The 17,606-nt window shown below is 53.1% G+C and overlaps 1 protein-coding gene across 3 annotated transcripts in view; it reads left to right on the top strand.

Annotated features, from left to right (window-relative positions):
• Positions 1-17,606, top strand: part of RAB11FIP3 (RAB11 family interacting protein 3) — a 103,488-nt gene that overhangs the window by 46,315 nt on the left and 39,567 nt on the right. For all 3 annotated transcript variants that reach the window (XM_070064197.1, XM_008252705.3, XM_070064196.1), the window contains 2 exons: positions 6,976-7,069; positions 17,134-17,225. In XM_070064197.1, coding sequence (XP_069920298.1) covers positions 6,976-7,069; positions 17,134-17,225 — 186 coding nt within the window. The remainder of the gene's footprint in view (positions 1-6,975; positions 7,070-17,133; positions 17,226-17,606) is intronic.

Raw genomic sequence — 17,606 nt, 5'->3', positions numbered from 1 at the left:
CTCATTGTCAAATAAATAATAATAATAATAATAAAAAGTGGAACAGTCAGGACTCCAACTGGTGCCCATATGGAATGCCAGTGCCGCAGGCGATGGCTTAACCTGCTGCGCTAGCTCTGGCCCCTCCCGGCATCTAGTTTTTAAGAAACTGCCTGGGGCCGGCAGGTTAAGCCTCCGACTGCAGTGCTGACATCCCATATGGGCAATGATTCAAGTCCCAGCTGTTTCACTTCTGATCTAGCTCTCTGCTAATGGCCTGAGAAAGCAATGGCAGATGGCCCAAGTGCTTGGGTCCCTGCACCCACGAGAGAGACCCGGACAAGCTCCTGGCTCCTGGCTTTGAATCTTCTCAGCTCTAGCTGTTGTGACCATTTGGGGAGTGAGCCAGCAGATAGAAAACCCCTCTCCTTCCCTCTGAAACTCTGCCCCTCAAATAAATAAACAGATCTTAAAAAACAAAACAAAACAAAAAAAACTAGATATGCGGGGCCAGCGCTGTGGCATAGTGGGTAAAGCTGCCGCTTGTGTTGCTGACATCCCATATGGGTACCTGTTTGAGTCCTGGCTGCTCCACTTCCAATTTAGATTCCTGTAATGTTCCTGGGAAAGCAACGGAAGACAGCCCAAGTACTTGGACGCCTGCTCCCATGTGGGAGACTGGGAGAAGCTCCTGGCTCCTCGCTTTGGATTGGCCCAGCTGTGGCCTTTGCAGCCATTTGTGGCGTGAACCAGCAGATGGAAGATCTCTGCCTCTCCCTCTCTCTCTGTACTTCTGCCTTTCAAATAAATAAATCCTAAAAAAAAAAAAAAAATCCTAGACACACAACTACTGTATGACCCAGCAATTTCACATAAAAATATAGAGCAACTTAACTAACCACCAGATGTCCTACAACAGGTGAATTGTTATAGAAACTGTAATATATTATTTCCTTGCAACGTTACTCAGGAATGAAAAGGAACAAAAGTGTTAATATAGGCAACAGCCGGGGTGACTGTTTAGGGAATTCTGTTGAGTGAAAAAGTCACTCCCAAAATGTGACGTTCTGTGTGACACTGAGCTGAGGAAACAGGAGTGCAGACGAAGCAGTGGCTGCGGGTGAGGCAGCGGCAGGGAGGTGACTGTGGAGAGTGGAGCCGGAGCTTCTGCACCTGCACTGCGCCAGTGTGTGTTTCCTGGCTGTGATCGTAAGATAACAGGCACCCAGGGTCTGTCTGCGTTTTTTCTTAGAATTGCAGGTAAACCTACAGTTATCTCAAATAACAGCTAAAAATACGTTAAGATGAACTTGAAGTATCTTAAAAGGCTACTGATTTATTTTCTTTGTGGTAACAATAAAGAAAACTTATATACTTTTTTGTAAAAAATATAGTTGCAACAAGATGCAGAAATAGGGTTCGTTTCTCTCTTTGAAGGGTGCTTTGCAGTGTTTTTAATGTGATTTTTTGGGTAATTTTACTTACAATTGAAAGGCAGAGAGACAGAAATCTTCCATATGCTGGTTTGCTCCTCAAAGAGCCTCAGCAGTCACGGTTGGGCCAGGCTGAAGCTGGGAGCCAAAAACTGCATCCGAGTCTCCACGTGAGAGCCAAGGGCCTAGGTAGGGAGCTGTCGCGTGCACATTCGTGGGTGCTGAGGCTTGAACCGGGGCTGTTGGGATGCGGTGCTGGCGCTGCTGCACTGAGCACTCGCCCCTTCGGTGTGACGTCTGTGAGGATTCTGCTTTCTTGTCTTCCGGATTAGTAGCCGCAATGCCATTTTTTGGTTAAGTTTTCCCTTGGAGTACTGCTGCTAGGGGCTGACTCCCTCCCTCCGTGGCTGGTTGCACAGCAGGCTCCTTTGAAGCCCACTCTGTCCGTTTGCTGGGGCAGGCTGGCTCGCTCGGGCCGCCCTGTTGAGGTCTCGGCTTGGATTTCTGGCCCTGCAGATTGTGCAGGAAGGGTGGGTTGTCTGACAGCATCACCAGTTTCTTCTGAGAGCCTCGCGTGGAGTACTTTGAGAGGACGAGAACTGTACCAAATCAGCTGCCCAGAGATGGGTCTGTCCCTCAGGCATAAAGGAAGTGTAGGTCAAGGGGGAGTTTCCAACAGTGTCTGAGTGCCTGGCTCCAGGGCTAGCTCTGGTTCCCATTTCGGCTTCTAGCTAATTGTTCCCTAGAAGGCAGCTCAAGCACTTGGGTCCCCACCAACCCTGTGGGGGACATGGGTGGAGTTCCAGGCTCCTGGCTTCAGCCTGGGCCAGCCCAGGCTGCTGTGGGCATTTGCTGAGTGAACTGGCAGATGGAAGATCTCTCTGCCTTTCAAATGAAGGGAAATTAAAAAAAAATTTTTGGTGGGGAGCTGGTGCTGTGGCATAGTGGGTGAAGCCACCATCAGCAGTGCTGGCATCCCGTATGGGCACCAGTCCATTTCTCAGCTGCTCCACTTCCATTCCAGCTTCCTGCTATGGCCTGGGAAAGCAGCAGAAGGTGCCAAGTGCTTAGGCTCCTGCACCCACGTGGGAGGCCTGGAGGAAGCTCCTGGCTCCTGGCTTTGACCTGGCCCAGCCTTGGCTGTTATGGCTGTCTGGGGAGTGAACCAGTGGATGGAAGATCTCTCTGTCTGTTTCTCTCTGTAACGCTGCCTTTCAAATAAATAAGTGAATCTTCAGAACTATTTTTGAAAGAACAAGCCCTTTGTTTCCCCCTTGATCGTTCTAACAGGGTAGCATGAAAGGACCTGCTCCTGGTGAATGGTTTTTTAAGAAGCCTTTGGTTAATAAACAAGTGACCAACTTGGTACATTTTGTTCTTCAAGTAGCTTTGGTTTCGGTGTTCCCAGGAATCCTAGAGGTTGGTCAGTATGGACCATGGTGTCCAGGAGGGCTCTTGATGGACAGATTTCTGTGAGATGCGAATGCTGACTCACTTGTTTCTGTGAATCAGCTCACACACGGATGTCCCTGCCCAGCGACACTCGGAGCGTGGGTCTGGGTACAGGTGGCCCCCTGGATGCTGTGAGGGGTCAGAGAACCTTGCGCTGGTGGGGCTGAGTGCTGGGGCCTGGCCCCCGGGGTCTCCTTTCTCCGACGCCCCTCATTCTCCACGTCGCTTCTCAGTGGTGCCCGAGCTTTGCCAACAGCTCCCTGGGCCTTTCTCACCGGAACTTGGACAGCTGCGTCTCGCTGCTGGGTTCTAGCTTTCTTCCTGCTCTGCCCAGTGGGACTGGGTTCCCTGGATTCCAGTGGTCACTCCTTTCCCTTACGTGACTCCCCTGCCTCCCGAAGACCAGGAGGAAATCTCGTTGATGTCGGCCCTCAAGCTGGGGTGCAAGACTTTCTCTTTATTTTATTGAGCTTTATTTATTTGCAAGGCAGAGTTGGGGGGAAAAGAGAGAGAGAGAGAGAGAGAGCTCCATCTGTCATCCACTGGTTCACTCCTAGATGTCTGCAACGGTCAGGGCTGGGCCTGGTCGAAGCCAGAAGGGAGGAGCTCCGTCCAGGTCTCCCACGTGGGGAACAGGGCCCCGTGACCTGCTGCCTGCCGGGAGCTGGGCTGGAAGTAGGGTGGCCACGACTGGATCTGGCACTGTGATGTGGGACTTGGGTGTCCCAAGCAGAGCCACAGCACTCAGCTCCAAGACACTCTCAATGCCCAGCTTCCCGCGATCCTGCCCCACCCTGGAGCAGCAGCCTAGATTCTTGTTCTCGTCTGGGCTGTGTGTCTCGCCACCTTCTGCAGTTGCACCTCTGAAACCCCTCTCTTTGGCTTCAGTGCAGGCCTCAGGACCTAACCTTCCTGTTGTTAGTTTGCCTGATTCGAGGCCTCCAGATACAGCTGTAAAGGCACTGCTGTCAGGAGGAACAGGGAGCTGATGCTGTGAGCAGTACCACGTGTGACGTCATCTCCTTGGCGTCCCAGGCCTGGCCCTGCCCTCCGCCAACACCCTGCTTATTCCACCAGGCTAGGGATCGGATCTGGTTTATCTGCCTTCTGTCCTGGACAGGGCCTCCCCGAGGCTTTCTCTGTGTCTCACTGCTATGCCAGCAGCTGTCAGCCCGCCCAGTGTGGGGTAGCCCAAGAGGAGTACCTGTGGCCGCTGTGAATTATCCCTGATGATTCTGCACCTTTTCCTTTTTTTTTTTTTTTTTAATTTGATTTAATTTAATTTAATTTTTTTTTTGACAGGCAGACTGGACAGTGAGAGAGAGAGACAGAGAGAAAGGTCTTCCTTTTGCCATTGGTTCACCCTCCAATGGCCGCCACGGCCGGCGCACCGCGCTGATCCGAAGGCAGGAGCCAGGTGCTTCTCCTGGTCTCCCATGGAGTGCAGGGCCCAAGCACTTGGGCCATCCTCCACTGCACTCCCGGGCCACAGCAGAGAGCTGGACTGGAAGAGGGACACCCGGGACAGAATCCGGCACCCCAACCAGGACTAGAACCCGGTGTGCCGGCGCCGCAAGGCGGAGGATTAGCCTAGTGAGTCACGGCGCTGGCCTAATTTATTTATTTATTTATTTATTTATTTTTTTTTTTTGACAGGCAGAGTTAGACAGTGAGAGAGAGAGAAAGAGAGAAAGGTCTTCCTTCCGTTGGTTCACCCGCCGATCTGAAGCCAGGAGCCAGGTGCTTCCTCCTGGTCTCCCATGCGGGTGCAGGGCCCAAGCACTTGGGCCATCCTCCACTGCCCTCCCGGGCCACAGCACAGAGCTGGACTGGAAGAGGAGCAACCGGGACAGAATCTGGGGTGCCAGCGCCGCAGGTGGAGGATTAGCCTAGTGAGCTGTGGCGCCGGCCGTTTCTACACCTTTTAATGTGCTCACCCAGCCCACTCTACCTTACTAGGCCTCTTTAATGATCTTTTCTTCATTTTGTGGTAAAAAATCATCTGTCACCGGCCAAATGCACTGTCCTACCCTCTTTGTTTTTCTCTTCTGTGCTGTTTTTCTGTTTTTATCTTTCTTCCTCTCTTTTTAAGGATTTATTTGAAAGAGTTACAGAGAGGCGGCAGGCGGGGGGGTCTTCCATCTGCTGGTTCACTCCCCAAATGGCCACAGTGACCGGAGCTGCAGGAGCCCAGAGCTTCTTCCCAGTCTCCCACACAGATGCAGGGGCCCAAGGACTTGGACCATCCTCCACTGCTTTCCCAGGCCAGAGAGCTGGACTAGAAGTGGAGCAGGCGGAACTCGAATCAGCACCCATATGGGATGCCGGCACTGCAGGCGGTAGCTTTACCAACTACACCACAGTGCCACACCCCCCTCACTCATTTTTAAAAGTTTTATTTATTTATGTATTTGAATGCCAGAGTGACAGTCTAGCAACTGGTTCACTCTCCACATACCTGAGACTGACGGTGCTGTGCCAGGCCAAAACCAGGAGCCAGGAACTCCATCAGAATCTCCCATGTAGGTGGCAGGAACCTAAGTACTTGGGCCGCCACCTGATGCTCCCAAGCATGCTAGCAGGAAGTGGAGGTGGGACTCAGTCCCGGTTGCCCTTACATGGGATGCGAGTGTCCCAGTTGTTGGCTTGACCCACTGCACCCCAGTGCCTCCTCCTACTCTAAAATTCCATCGTCCAGGGGGCCTGTGCTGTGTTTCGTCACTTAGGGCTAAGCCACTGTCTGCAGTGCCCGCGTCCCTATGGGTTCCAGTGTAAGTCCCGCTGCTCCTTCTGATCCAGCTCCCTGCTGATGTGCCTGGGAAAGGAGCGGGAGGTGGCCAAGTGCTTGAGCTCCTGGCTCCTGGCTCTGCCTGGCCCAGCCCTGGCTGTTGTGGACACTTGGGTAGTGAATCAGCAGATGGAAGATCTCTCTCTGTCTCTCCCTCTCTCTTTCTATGTAATTCTGACTTTCAAATAAATAAATACATCTTTAATAAAGGATTATTTTTGTTATAGAGGGGATCAAACCCGTGTAACAGGAGAGAGACTGGCATATGACTTTCCAGTACCACCCTTCAGCAGCTTTGTGCCAGTCAGCTACATTTAGGTGTATATCTAAACTTTCCAGTAAGTATTCTGATCCGAAGCCAGGAGCCAGGAGCTTCTCTCAGGTCTCCCATGTGGGTGCAGGGGCTCAAGGACTTGGGCCACCTTCTACTGCTTTCCCAAGCTATAGCAGGGAGCCAGATCAGAAGTGGAGCAGCCGGGACTCAAACTGGTGCCCATATGGGATGCAGGCAGTGGCTTAACCCACTATGCCACAATGCTGGCTCCTAAAAGAAATCTTAAAAAAAAAAAAAAAAAAAAAAAAAAAAAGAATAGTGTTGTCATTGGTGCCAAAAAGTTAAGAGGTAATTTAATTTCCTAAGCATCAGTGGTGCTTTCTCATGGGGTACCCTGCCGTACTCCATCACTTGTACACAGCGTGAGCGCTCATATCAGGCAGTGAGCATTTCCGTTTTGTGTGCTTTGTATTTGCAGCCTACCACCTCCTCTGTTACCGTTCTTTCTTGTTTTCGTCCCTTGACTCTTAGATAGCTTTATAAAGAATAAAAGGTTTTTCTTTAAAGTTTAAGGAATTTGGCTGAATGAGTTTTGGAGATCTGAGTCTTTGAGGAGTGGGTCTTGTGGGGCGGAAGTTGGTATGCTTACGTACTTGTGTATTTTTTCCCTATGTGGCCGGAACTGCGTTTGCTTTGGGAACTTTGCCCAGATATTATTTTGGATCTGCCCTGTGCTTTTGCTTTGATCTTTCGCTCAGCGGCTTGAATGTCTATGTGTTCAATCACGTTTGCCTCGTGTCAGTATTGTCACTTTCTCTTGAATCCTTTTTATCTCTTTATTATTTTCTGAGCGCTGTGATGTAGTGTAGTTGTATTCTAACACTCACTCACTGCAGATGTACCCCTGAGCAGTGGCTGCGTCGGCCTTGTTCTCAGCACCGCCGCTCGCGGGCTGCCCTCTGTGTGTGGCATAGAGGTCAGGTGCACTCTACACCCCACCTCGATTTCGTAAATGCTCTGGGTAACATATTTTCATTTGCTGATTGCAGGTGAAGGACTTAACTCAGTACCTGGATCCCAGTGGGCTTGGTGTGATGAGTTTCGCAGACTTCTACCACGGGATCACAGCCATCAGGAACGGAGGTCAGTTGTCCTGCTGTGCACCGGCTCTCTTCCCGTCCTCCGCCCCTCCAAGTTCAATACCTTTCCATCTTTAAAGCCCCTAGAACATTTCGGGTCTTAAGATTACATCCTTTCTTGCTTATTGGTTCTCACACAGCCTGTCTTCCAGAAATGGCTAAACTACTTATCCATATGTTAGAAAGTCCCTTTACCTGAAGGTTTTATGATAAAAAATGTCAAGCATGAATATTGAAAAAATTATGGGACCGGCACTGTGGCTTAATAGGTAAAGTCACCGCCTGCAGTGCTGGCATCCCATATGGGCGCAGGTTCGAGTCCTGGCTGCTCCACTTCGATCCAGCTCTCTGCTGTGGCCTGGGAAAGCAGTGGAGGATGGCCCCAGTCCTTGGGCCCCAGCACTCGCATGGGAGACCCAGAAGAAGCTCCTGGCTCCTGGCTTCGGATCGGTGCAGCTCCAGCCGTTGTAGCCATTTGGGGAATGAACCAGTGGATGGAAGACCTGTCTCTCTCTCTCTCTCTCTCTCTCTCTCTCTCTCTCTCTCTCTCTCTCCAGCCGTTGCGGCCATTTAGGGAATGAACCAGTGGATGGAAGACCTGTCTCTCTCTCTCTCTCTCTCTCTCTCTCTCTCTCTCTCTCTCTCCAGCCGTTGCGGCCATTTGGGGAATGAACCAGTGGATGGAAGACCTGTCTGTCTGTCTGTCTGTCTGTCTCTCTCTCTCTCTCTCTGCCTCTCCTGACTGTTGCAGCTGTTTTGGGGAGTGAACTAGTGGATGGAAGATCTGTCTTGCCCTCTCTCCCTCTCTCTTTAACTCTAACTTCTGAAATCAATATGTTTTTTAAAGAGGTACGTTTATTTTGGTGCAGAAATTTTGAAATTGGGCGCAGGAGGGATCTCCAGAAAGCTCCCGGAGCAGCAGTGGTGACGACGCCTGCAGCCGGCACTGGAGTGCTGGCTGGTGCCGGGCTGGCCTCGGGAAGCAGCAGTGATGGCTGAAGGACTCGGGTTCTCACTCCTGTGGGAGAACGCGGTTATTTTCTCACTTCCTAGCTCTGTCCCAAGCCCATTCCTGGCCCTTGTAGGCATCTAGGAGCTCAACCAGTGGGTGGGACCTCTGCCTCTCAAATAAATAAATGTTGAAAAATAGGGGGTGGGGGCTGGCGCTGTGGCGCAGTGGGTTAACGCCTTGGCCTGAAGCATCGGCGTCCCATGTGGGCACTGGTTCAAGACCTGGCTGCTCCACTTCCTATCCAGCTCTCTGCTGTGGCCTAGGAAAGAAGTAGAAGATGGCCCAAGTCCTTGGGCCCTTGCACCCGTGTGGGAGACCCGGAAGAAGCTCCTAACCCCTGGCTTTGGTTCGGTGTGGCTCTGGCCATTGTGGCCATCTGGGGAGTGAACCAGCGGATAGAAGACCTCTCTTTCTGTCTCTACCTCTCACTGTAACTCTGTCTTTCAAATAAATAAAATAAATCTTAAAAAAAAGTTTGCACGCCGGCGCCGTGGCTCACTAGGCTAATCCTCCGCCTTGCGGCGCCGGCACACCGGGTTCTAGTCCTGGTCGGGGCGCCGGATTCTGTCCCGGGTGTCCCTCTTCCAGTCCAGCTCTCTGCTGTGGCCCGGGAGTGCAGTGGAGGATGGCCCAAGTGCTTGGGCCCTGCACCCCGTGGGAGACCAGGATAGGTACCTGGCTCCTGCCATCGATTGGCGCGGTGCACCGGCTGCAGTGCGCCAGCCGTGGCAGCCATTGGAGGGTGAACCAACGGCAAAAAGGAAGACCTTTCTCTCTGTCTCTCTCTCTCACTGTCCACTCTGCCTGTCAAAAAAAAAAAAAAAAGTTTGCATCAAAATAAGCTTTTTTAATTAGATTTTCCATGAACTTTTTGAAGTGTCTACGTGTATTTACTACCCCTGTTCTACAGGAAGCACGTGGCTGTATCTCCCCTCACATGACCGTCCTCTGCCTGCCACATCCTTTGTTTTAACGGGATGCATTTCTATTCAGTGTGCTCTTGTGTACTTCTCCCTAACAGTTTAGTGTGCATATCAGTCCTGATCAAGATTTATACGTTTGTTTGTAGATTTTTTTTCTTCCTTTTTTAATGTATGTGGGAGACAGAGCAAGCTCCCATCTGCCGGTTCACTCCCCCGATGCCTTCAATGGCTAGGACCAGGATGGGCTGAAGCTGGGAACCAGGATTTTGATCTGGGTCTGCCACGGAGAGGCAGGGACCCAAGAGCTTGAGCCGTCCCTGCTGCCTCCGAGTCTGCATTGGCAGAGACCTGGACTTGGGAGCCGGGTCTGCGAGTTGAGCCCAGATACCTTTGATGTGTCCGTAGTGAGCAAGATGCGAAGATTCTCAACAAAATACTAGCAAATTTCATCTGAAACCACGTCAAAAGAGCATACATCACGATAAATGCTATAGAATGACGGGTCAGAGCTACCTGGTCGTCTCAGTAGGTGCGGAGAAAGCCCCTCTTCATGATAAAAGCTCTTCAAATTAGGTAAAGAAGGAACATTCCTCAGAATTCTACAGGCTGTATATGACACACCAGCAACCAGTGCCATGCTGCATGAGACAAGACTGCAGGCGTTCTCCTCAGATCTGGAACAAGACACGGATGCCCACTTTCACCACTCCTGCGCAGTGCGTTACTGGGGCTTTTAGCAGGAGTAGTTGGGAGGAGGAAATCAGAAAGAGGAAGTCAGATTATCCACGTTTGCAGGTGCCATGATGCTCCGCATGGAAAACCCAAACATTCTGCCAAAAAGCTGTTGGAATTGACAAGCCACGTCAGTAAAGTTGTAGGTTACAAAATAAACGTGAAATTCGTTAGCTTTTTTAGATGCTAATGGTGAACTCACAAAGCAGAAATCTGTCTAGAACAGTCTACAGATTCTTTGCAATCCCTACCAAAATACCAATGATATTGTTTATGGAGTAGAAAAAATATCCTAAAATTCATATGGAATCACAAAAGACCCCGCAAAGCTAAAGCTGTCTTGAGCAGGAAAAATCAAGCTAGAGCCCTCACAGTTCTGACTCCAAGCATGCGACAAAGCTGGAGTAACTGAGACAGCTTGGTACTGGCATAAAAACCGATACATCGGTCAGTGGGACAGAACGGACAGCCCAGAAAGTAGTCCACGCACATGCAGTCAACTCGCTTGTGACAAAAGTGCCCAGACCATGCTGTGAAGTAAGGATAATCTCTTCAACAAATGATGCTGGCAAAACTGGATGTATATACGTAGAGGAGTGCAATTAGATCCTTACCTCTCACCGTATACCAAAATCAATTCAAGATGGATCAAAGACCTGGGGAACCAGCGCTGTGGTGCCGTGGGTTAAGCTGCCATCTGCAGTGCGGCATCCCGTATGGGTGCCCGTTCAAGTCCTGGCTGCTCCCCTTCTGACCCAGCCCCCTGCTAATGCTCCTGGGAAAGCACCAGAAGACGGCCCAAGTGTTTGAGGCCCTACACCCACGTGGGAGACTCGGAAGAAACTCCTGGCTCCTGGCTTCAGATCGGCCGGGCTCTGACCGTTGCTACTATTTGGGGAGTGAACCAGCAGATGGAAGATTTCTCTCTTCTCTGTCTCTCTGTAACTCTGCCTTTCAAATAAGTGAATAACTCTTTTTAAAAATTATTTTTAAATATTTATTTATTTGAAAGAGTTATAGAGAGGCTGAGGCAGAGAGAGAGAAAGAGATCTTTTATCCACTGGTTCACTCCCTAGTTGGCTGCAACGGCCAGAGCTATGCCGATCCAAAGCCAGGAGCCAGGGGCTTCTTCTGGGTCTCTCACATGGGTGAAGGGGCCCAAGGACTTGGGCCATCTTCTACTGCTCTCCCAGGCCATAGCAGAGAGCTGGATGGGAAGTGGAGCAGCCGGGACTCGAACCAGTGCACATATGGGACGCCGGCACTGCAGGTGGCAGCTTTACCCACTACACCACAACGCCGCCCCCCATTTGTTTTAATTTTGCCTTTGTTAATTTTGCTCTTTCTCTGTGTCTCCTATCTCTGTGTAATTCTGACTTTCAAATAAATAAATCTTAACCCCCCCCCAATAAACCAAAACAAAACAAATAGGACTACCTCAAACTGAGAAGACCAACCTGGGGACCCCAGAGCTGGCTGAGCCCTTGCTCAGCACCCTGGAAGTGTGACGGGTGCCTGGAAGTCAAGCACAAGACACTTGAGGCAAAGGCCATTTCCAGGAGCAATAAGAAGTGGAATAAGAGGGACTAGGGCTGGGCCCAGTAGTGGGCAACACTTCACAGTCATAACAACCAAATGGAGTGTTTATATAACCAAAGATTGTGACATAACCGCTCCGGAAGACGGGAAGAGGGCAGGCGGGGCAAGGTACTTGCCGGTGCACCTGTAGAGCAGTGAGGAGCCTGTGGGACCTGTGCAGACACACAGTGGGGAGTGAGAGGGAGCCTGGAGGGAGACTGACCAGGTGCACGTCCCGGCAGCCTGGCAGCGCGGCCCACTCCCCACGCGTGCTGGGTGTATGAGGAAACGTTCGACGGTACTGTAACTCTGTGCATGCTTAAAAATATCTGTTTGAAAGGCAGAGTTAGAGAGAGAGGGAGAGACAGAGGCTGGGGGGGTTGTCTTTCATCCTCTGGTTCACTCCCCAAATGACCTCAACAGCCAGGACTGAGCCAGGCTGAAGCCAGGAGCCTGGAACTCTTCAGGTGTCCCACGTGGGTGCAGGGGCCCAAGCACTCAGGCCGTCTTCCGCCACCTTCCCAGGTGCATTAGCAGGGAGATGGGTTGGAAACGAAGGAGCTGGGACTCAACTGGCGCTCCCGTGAGATGCTGATGGTGTCAGCTGCGCTTGACCCGCCGAGTGATGACACTGACCCCATTTCCATGCGTTTTGTATGAAAACAGGCCGTTATTTGTTCAGGACGGTACAGGCAGCGACTTGTTTCCCTAGGTGTCAACACCCTGGCCGCTCGCAGCGCCCAGCTGTGCTTCCAAAACAGCAGGACTTGCTTGTTGGCAGGGTGTGTTCCCGGGTCTGCTCCCAGCTCTGGCTGGCAGGAGCTCTGGAGGGCAGCTGCTTTCCCTCACCAGTGGGCCGTGCCCTTCGCTGTTTAAGGAGAGCGAAGACGTTTTCCTGGATTTGGGATGTTGACATGCTCGGCTGTTTCTGCGTAGTCACGGCAAGTGGAGCAGTGGCCCTTGGGGCCGTGGGTGTGGGCTGAGAGGATCCCCAGACAGAGACAGCCGGAGACAGGGTTCTGTTGAGCTGGCAGCTGGTCTGGTCTCTTGGGTCAGGTTCATAGGAATGGGACAGTTGCAGGTGTAGGGGTTCTTAGCCCAGTTAGCACACCCTCTCAGAACACTTGTGCCCTGGGGTGGTTGAGGCCTACAGTCGCGCGATAAAGCTGTCTAGCCTGCTGCCCACGGGCCCTCTGTGGGGGCAGGTTCTCTGTCAAGCAAGAGGGGTTGCCCACTGCTGACCCAGGGCTGTCTCATGGGGCAGTTTAGTAGTGTGTCGATACCCGTCCATCTCTGAGAGAAACGGTCGTTAGAGAATGGCCTGTGTGTCAGTTCCTGCTTTTCTTGGGCGACCAGCCGTTTGCCTTGACTGCTGAGGTCGGCCTCCTCCTGAACTCCATCCCTTTCCTGTCCTCACCTCAGCCTGGGCTGTGTCCCCTTCCTAGGGAATGACACACAGTTTGGGAAGGGTTTTGTGGCTGTCACCAGGAGCTGGCTAGGGCTCTCTTGTTTGGACCCAGCATTCCCTCCCTGCCTCCCTGTGGTGGAGCCACCTTCTGGCCTGGGTCTGGAAGTGCAGGGCCTACTGCTGCTTCCAGCCCGTCTTCCCCGGGGGAGCCTGGCGCTCTGCACCTCCCTCAGTGCTCTTCCTGGCAACTGTGGAGGAGTAGGCGGCAGGTGTCTTCCGGGACTGAGCTGAGGTGCAGCGTGGACCCTCCAAGTCAGGATACCCCCACCACCTGCGCTAGCCTCATGGGGTGGTTTTTAATCTCAAATCTTGCATCTTTGTGGTCATCTTTTCCTCCCCTCCCCTCCCCTCCCCTTATTTATTTATTTATTTGACAGGTAGAGTTAACACAGAGAGAGAGAGACAGAGAGAAAGGTCTTCCTTCCATTGGTTCACCCCTCAAATGGCCACTACGGCCGGCACTGCGCCAATCTGAAGCCAGGAGCCAGGTGCCTCTTCCAGGTCTCCCACGCGGGTGCAGGGCCCAAGGACTTGGGTCATCCTCCACTGCCCTCCCGGGCCACAGCAGAGAGCTGGACTGGAAGAGGAGCAACCAGGACTAGAACCTGGCGCCCATGTGGGATGCTGGCGCTGCAGGCGGAGGATTGACCAAGTGAGCCGTGGCGCTGGCCCCTGTGGCCATGTTTTCACTTTGATTTAATTGAGAAGACACAGCTCCCCGCCATTCCCAGGGTTAGCACGGATGTTCCGGGAAGTGGGGCTGTGTATTTGCTGGCAAGAACTTTCTGGAATGGAAGTGTTCCTGGGGTCATCTGATGCCACGTAGGGGAGTGCATTGCGGGAGATACTCCACTCCGTGAGTTCAGCCTTTGCGGAGCAGACCCTGGGCCCTGGGAGATGGTTTGCCAGTTGGTCACGTGGTGGAGGGGCTCCGGGCAGGGAGGCAGAGAGGATCTGAGCTGGACAGTGGGTGGGGCAGTGCCCTCCTGACAGGGCCCTTGGTTGGCAGGCTGTGGACTGTGAACCACACCCTCGCCCTGCCGCTTGGATCCGGCTTTCTAGAGGAAGCAGCAGGGTTGGGTGGGAGAGAGGCAGCACCCAGCTGGGGTGTTGTGAGGCAGAGCTGTGCCTAGCACAGGAATGGAGGTGCGGGCAGCAGAGGTACAGCTGGGCTGTGGGTGCCTCTCTGTGGGAGGCAGGCATGACAGTCCTGGCTTCTGGGGAGACTATCGGGGTGGCCCCTCAATCTCAGCACCAGCTTGGCTGGGCCACCTCTTAGAGCAGTTGAGCAGTGGGGCTACAAGGTGACTGCAGCACTGGGTACGGCCAAGAAAGTGCCAGAGGACCCCAGTGGGTGTGCCTGCCCCTACCTAGGACTGTGTATAGACACACACAAATGCGTATGTTTGACTTGAGAGGGACGAGAGATAGAGTGCAAACTCCTGTTTGCTGGCTCACTCCCCAAGGGTCCCCAGGAGCTGGGGCCTGAATCCAAGTCTCCCCGACGGGTGTCTGTAATCTAATCACTTCAGGCATTGGAGCTGCCTCCTGGGGTCTGCGCCAGCAGGAAGCTTGAACCAGGAGCTGGAGAGAGGCGTCCAGCCGAGGTGCTCTGATGGGGGCTCAGGGCAGACGTCCACCACTGCCCCCCTGTGCTCCTCAGGTTGCACCTGTGCTGCTGTGGCTACGGACACCTGGCTCTGCGTCAGGCCCCTGCGTCCGTGCTGAGCCGGCTTGCAGGGCAGCGTGCAGAGCTTTTTCCTGATGCAGCTGCAGGTCGTTTCAGGCGTGCAGTGAGGTAGGGAGGGAGCTGCTACAAACAGGCCTAACCCCAGCTCATGCAGCACCTCTGGCGCTGAGCAGAGGAGATCAAGTGCACATGGAAAGTTGAAAAGTTTCCAGTTAATTGGAAATTGTCTTAATTCTTAACAGAGAAAATACATTTAGTTCCCATCAAGAAGATAAAAATGCAAGCCACGTTCACATCTCCTGATGCAGGGCAAGACTGCCCACCACCACCGCCAGAGTCTTTCTTCTTTCCTTTCACAGTTTTTGTTTGTTTGTTTGTTTTGGTTTGTTTTGTTTTGAGAGGTGAGGGAAGACAGACAGCTCCCACCCTCTGGTTCCCTCCCCAAATGCCCACAACCACTGGTTGAAGCCAGGAGCCAGGAACTTAACCCAGATTTCCCCATGTGTGGTAGATCCCATGAACTTGAGCCGTCACCTGCCTCCTCCAAGTGTGCACATTCGCAGGATCCTACAGTCAGGAGCAGAGCCAGGACACAAACGCAGGCACTCTGACGGGGTTGTAGGCTTGTAGGCATCCCTAGCCGTGTCGTAACCAAGGCACCAGTGTCCCACCCTCCCCCAGAATGTGAGCATTTGTCCACTGTGTCTGAAATGCATGGCTGTGAAATTTTTGAGTTTTTAATATCAACAACACTATTGACATCTGACGGGAAAGTCAGCCAGCGACAGACAGGCAAGCCTTTCATTTAGTGTGCTGTGGGCCCAGTGTGGTGGTGTGTGGTGTGGCAGGTGAAGCCACCACCCGTGACCCCGGCATTCCATACCAGCGCTGATCTGGGCCCCAGCTGCTCCGCTTCTGATCCGGCTCCCTACTAATTTCCTGGGAAAAGCAGTGGAAGACGGCCCAAGTGTTTGGGTCCCTGCCACCCATGTGGGACACCTGGATGACTCTCCTGGCTTTGGCCTGGCCCAGCCCCAGCCATTATGACCATCTGGGTAGTGAACCAGCAGATACAAGATACCACTGCTCGCTCTCTGTCTGTAACTGACTTTCCAAACAAATAAATAAAAGCCTTTAAAAAGCAAAAACCAAAGTGTGTCAGTCTCTGACTGCACTGGACTCTCTAGTTCTCCTAACTCCCTGGCTCCAGAACTCAAAGTTCTGTCCAGGGCCCTCCCTCCCATACCAAAAAGGCATGTAGTTCTCCTGCGTTCCCCCTGCACTAGACCCACAGGGACTGAGGCAGGGACTCCAGCCTGCTTGTTGGGTGCCACCCTGGCCACACTCAGACACTCCCTCGTTGGCTCAGAGGTCCAACAGCAGCAGCAGAAGTACCCGGGAGGACTTTGGGGTAGGGTCCTGCCCGCAGGCCATCCTGAATGGACACAGTCCTCTATTACTGCATGACCAGTGCCCTTTGTGCACGTGTCGCGGGAAGCTGCACCTGCCTGGAGAGGAAGCTTTGGCACAGAGGGAGTGGCGTGTGCCTGCCTCTGCCCGTGGTGAGGCTCCTCCAGGAGGGCTGTGCTTCCTGCTGTACGGTTTGCTCTGGCTGGGGACGTGGTGACAGGGCGCCCGTCCCACGTGCTGTCCTGGTTCACGGCGCGAGTGTGGCCTGCTGGAGGATCCCAGTGCTGCCTGCTTCAGGGCCGCTGTCCCTGTGGCCTCAGAGGATGCTGCTCCATGTGTTTGATTAGACCGTGAGAAGTTCAGTGTGTGCGTCGTCTGTAAGCACTGGAGCCGGGGAAGGCCAGCATCGTCCTTGCACTGTGCTCCTGCAATGTGCTCTGTAGCCACGGGCGCAGCAGAGCCCTGGAGCCAGTGCTGTGGGCGAGCTGGCTAGGCAGCACCCAGGACAAACTCCATTGTATCTGCACCTCTCCAAACCTGAATGGTTGGGAAAAAACAACTAAATCTGGGTTGCTCCTAGCAGCCTTAGAGAGCTGTGTCTCAGGCTCTTTTCTTTTACAAGGCTCTTTGGATCTTTTAAGAAATAAAAAGTATCATTCTATCTCTGCACCACCCACTCAGGATTCTGGAGCAAAGCACTGTTGTCACGGGCGACACAGCTTTCTTTCCCTGGGATTTCTTTTTGTTTTTCTTTTTTCCTTTCTTTCTTTCTTTTTTTTTTTTTTATTTTTTAAAATGTATTTGAGAGAGTTAGAGAACGAGGTACAGGGAGAGAGCTTTTCATCCGCTGGCCTACTCCTCAAAATGGCTGCAATGGCTGAGCTGGGCCGGTCCACAGCCAGGAGCCAGGAGCTTCATCTGGACCTCCCACGTGGGTGCAGAGGCCCAAGGACTGGACCGTCTGCTGCTGCTTTCCCAGGACTTTAGTAGTGAGCTGGATTGGAAGTGGAGCAGCTGGGACGCTAACCGGCAGCCATGTGGGACGCTGGCACTGTGCCACCGCGCCAGCCCCTCCCCTGGATTTCTCACAGTGTGAGTGGACTTGTTCCCGTGACCCTCAGGGCCCCGGCCCCCCCACGTCAGCCCCACGATGCGCCCTTCAGAAAGACCCCGCACACTGCAGTCTATTGGCTTTGCCCTTGACCTCACGGTGGTGGCTGTGGTGGCCTGCTGAGCCCAGGTCTTCTCCCTGCAGATTGCGATGGACAGCTGTGCGGTGTCCCCCCTGCCCAGGACGGAGAGCCCTCTGCCTGCCCCGTCGAGTTCGATGACTTCGTCACCTATGAGGCAAGTGCTTTCATCTGAGCTTGGAGGAAGGGAAGGGGCTCCTCTCCCACCCCGTGTAGGGTCGCTGCGGCTGGTGGGCCCAGGGCTGAGAGGCGACCCTAGCTGTTGCAGAAGGTTGATGAGTGTCTGCTCAAATGCAGCTCACTCCCGGGCCGGGGCCTGGCAGGATCCGCGTCCAGGTTTGCTGTGAAGTGGCGTCCCCTCCTTGCGGTCCCTTGCTCTTTCTCACCGTAGCTGGGGAGGTCACAGTCCTGGAGGATAGACCGTGGTGACTGTGCCCTGTCTGGGGAGGGGTCAGGCTGGGGAGCAGGGTGGCTGCACACGGGAGGTTTTCTTTCCAAGCTGCATCAGATTGCCTGAGGCCTTGAGGGCCGCTGCGAA

This window comes from Oryctolagus cuniculus, chromosome 19 (assembly GCF_051225735.1).
Source record: "Oryctolagus cuniculus isolate XC-2025 breed Fujian yellow rabbit chromosome 19, ASM5122573v1, whole genome shotgun sequence".
In the NCBI taxonomy this organism is placed as follows: Eukaryota; Metazoa; Chordata; class Mammalia; order Lagomorpha; family Leporidae; genus Oryctolagus; species Oryctolagus cuniculus.
This window is presented reverse-complemented; position numbering and strand designations above follow the sequence as displayed.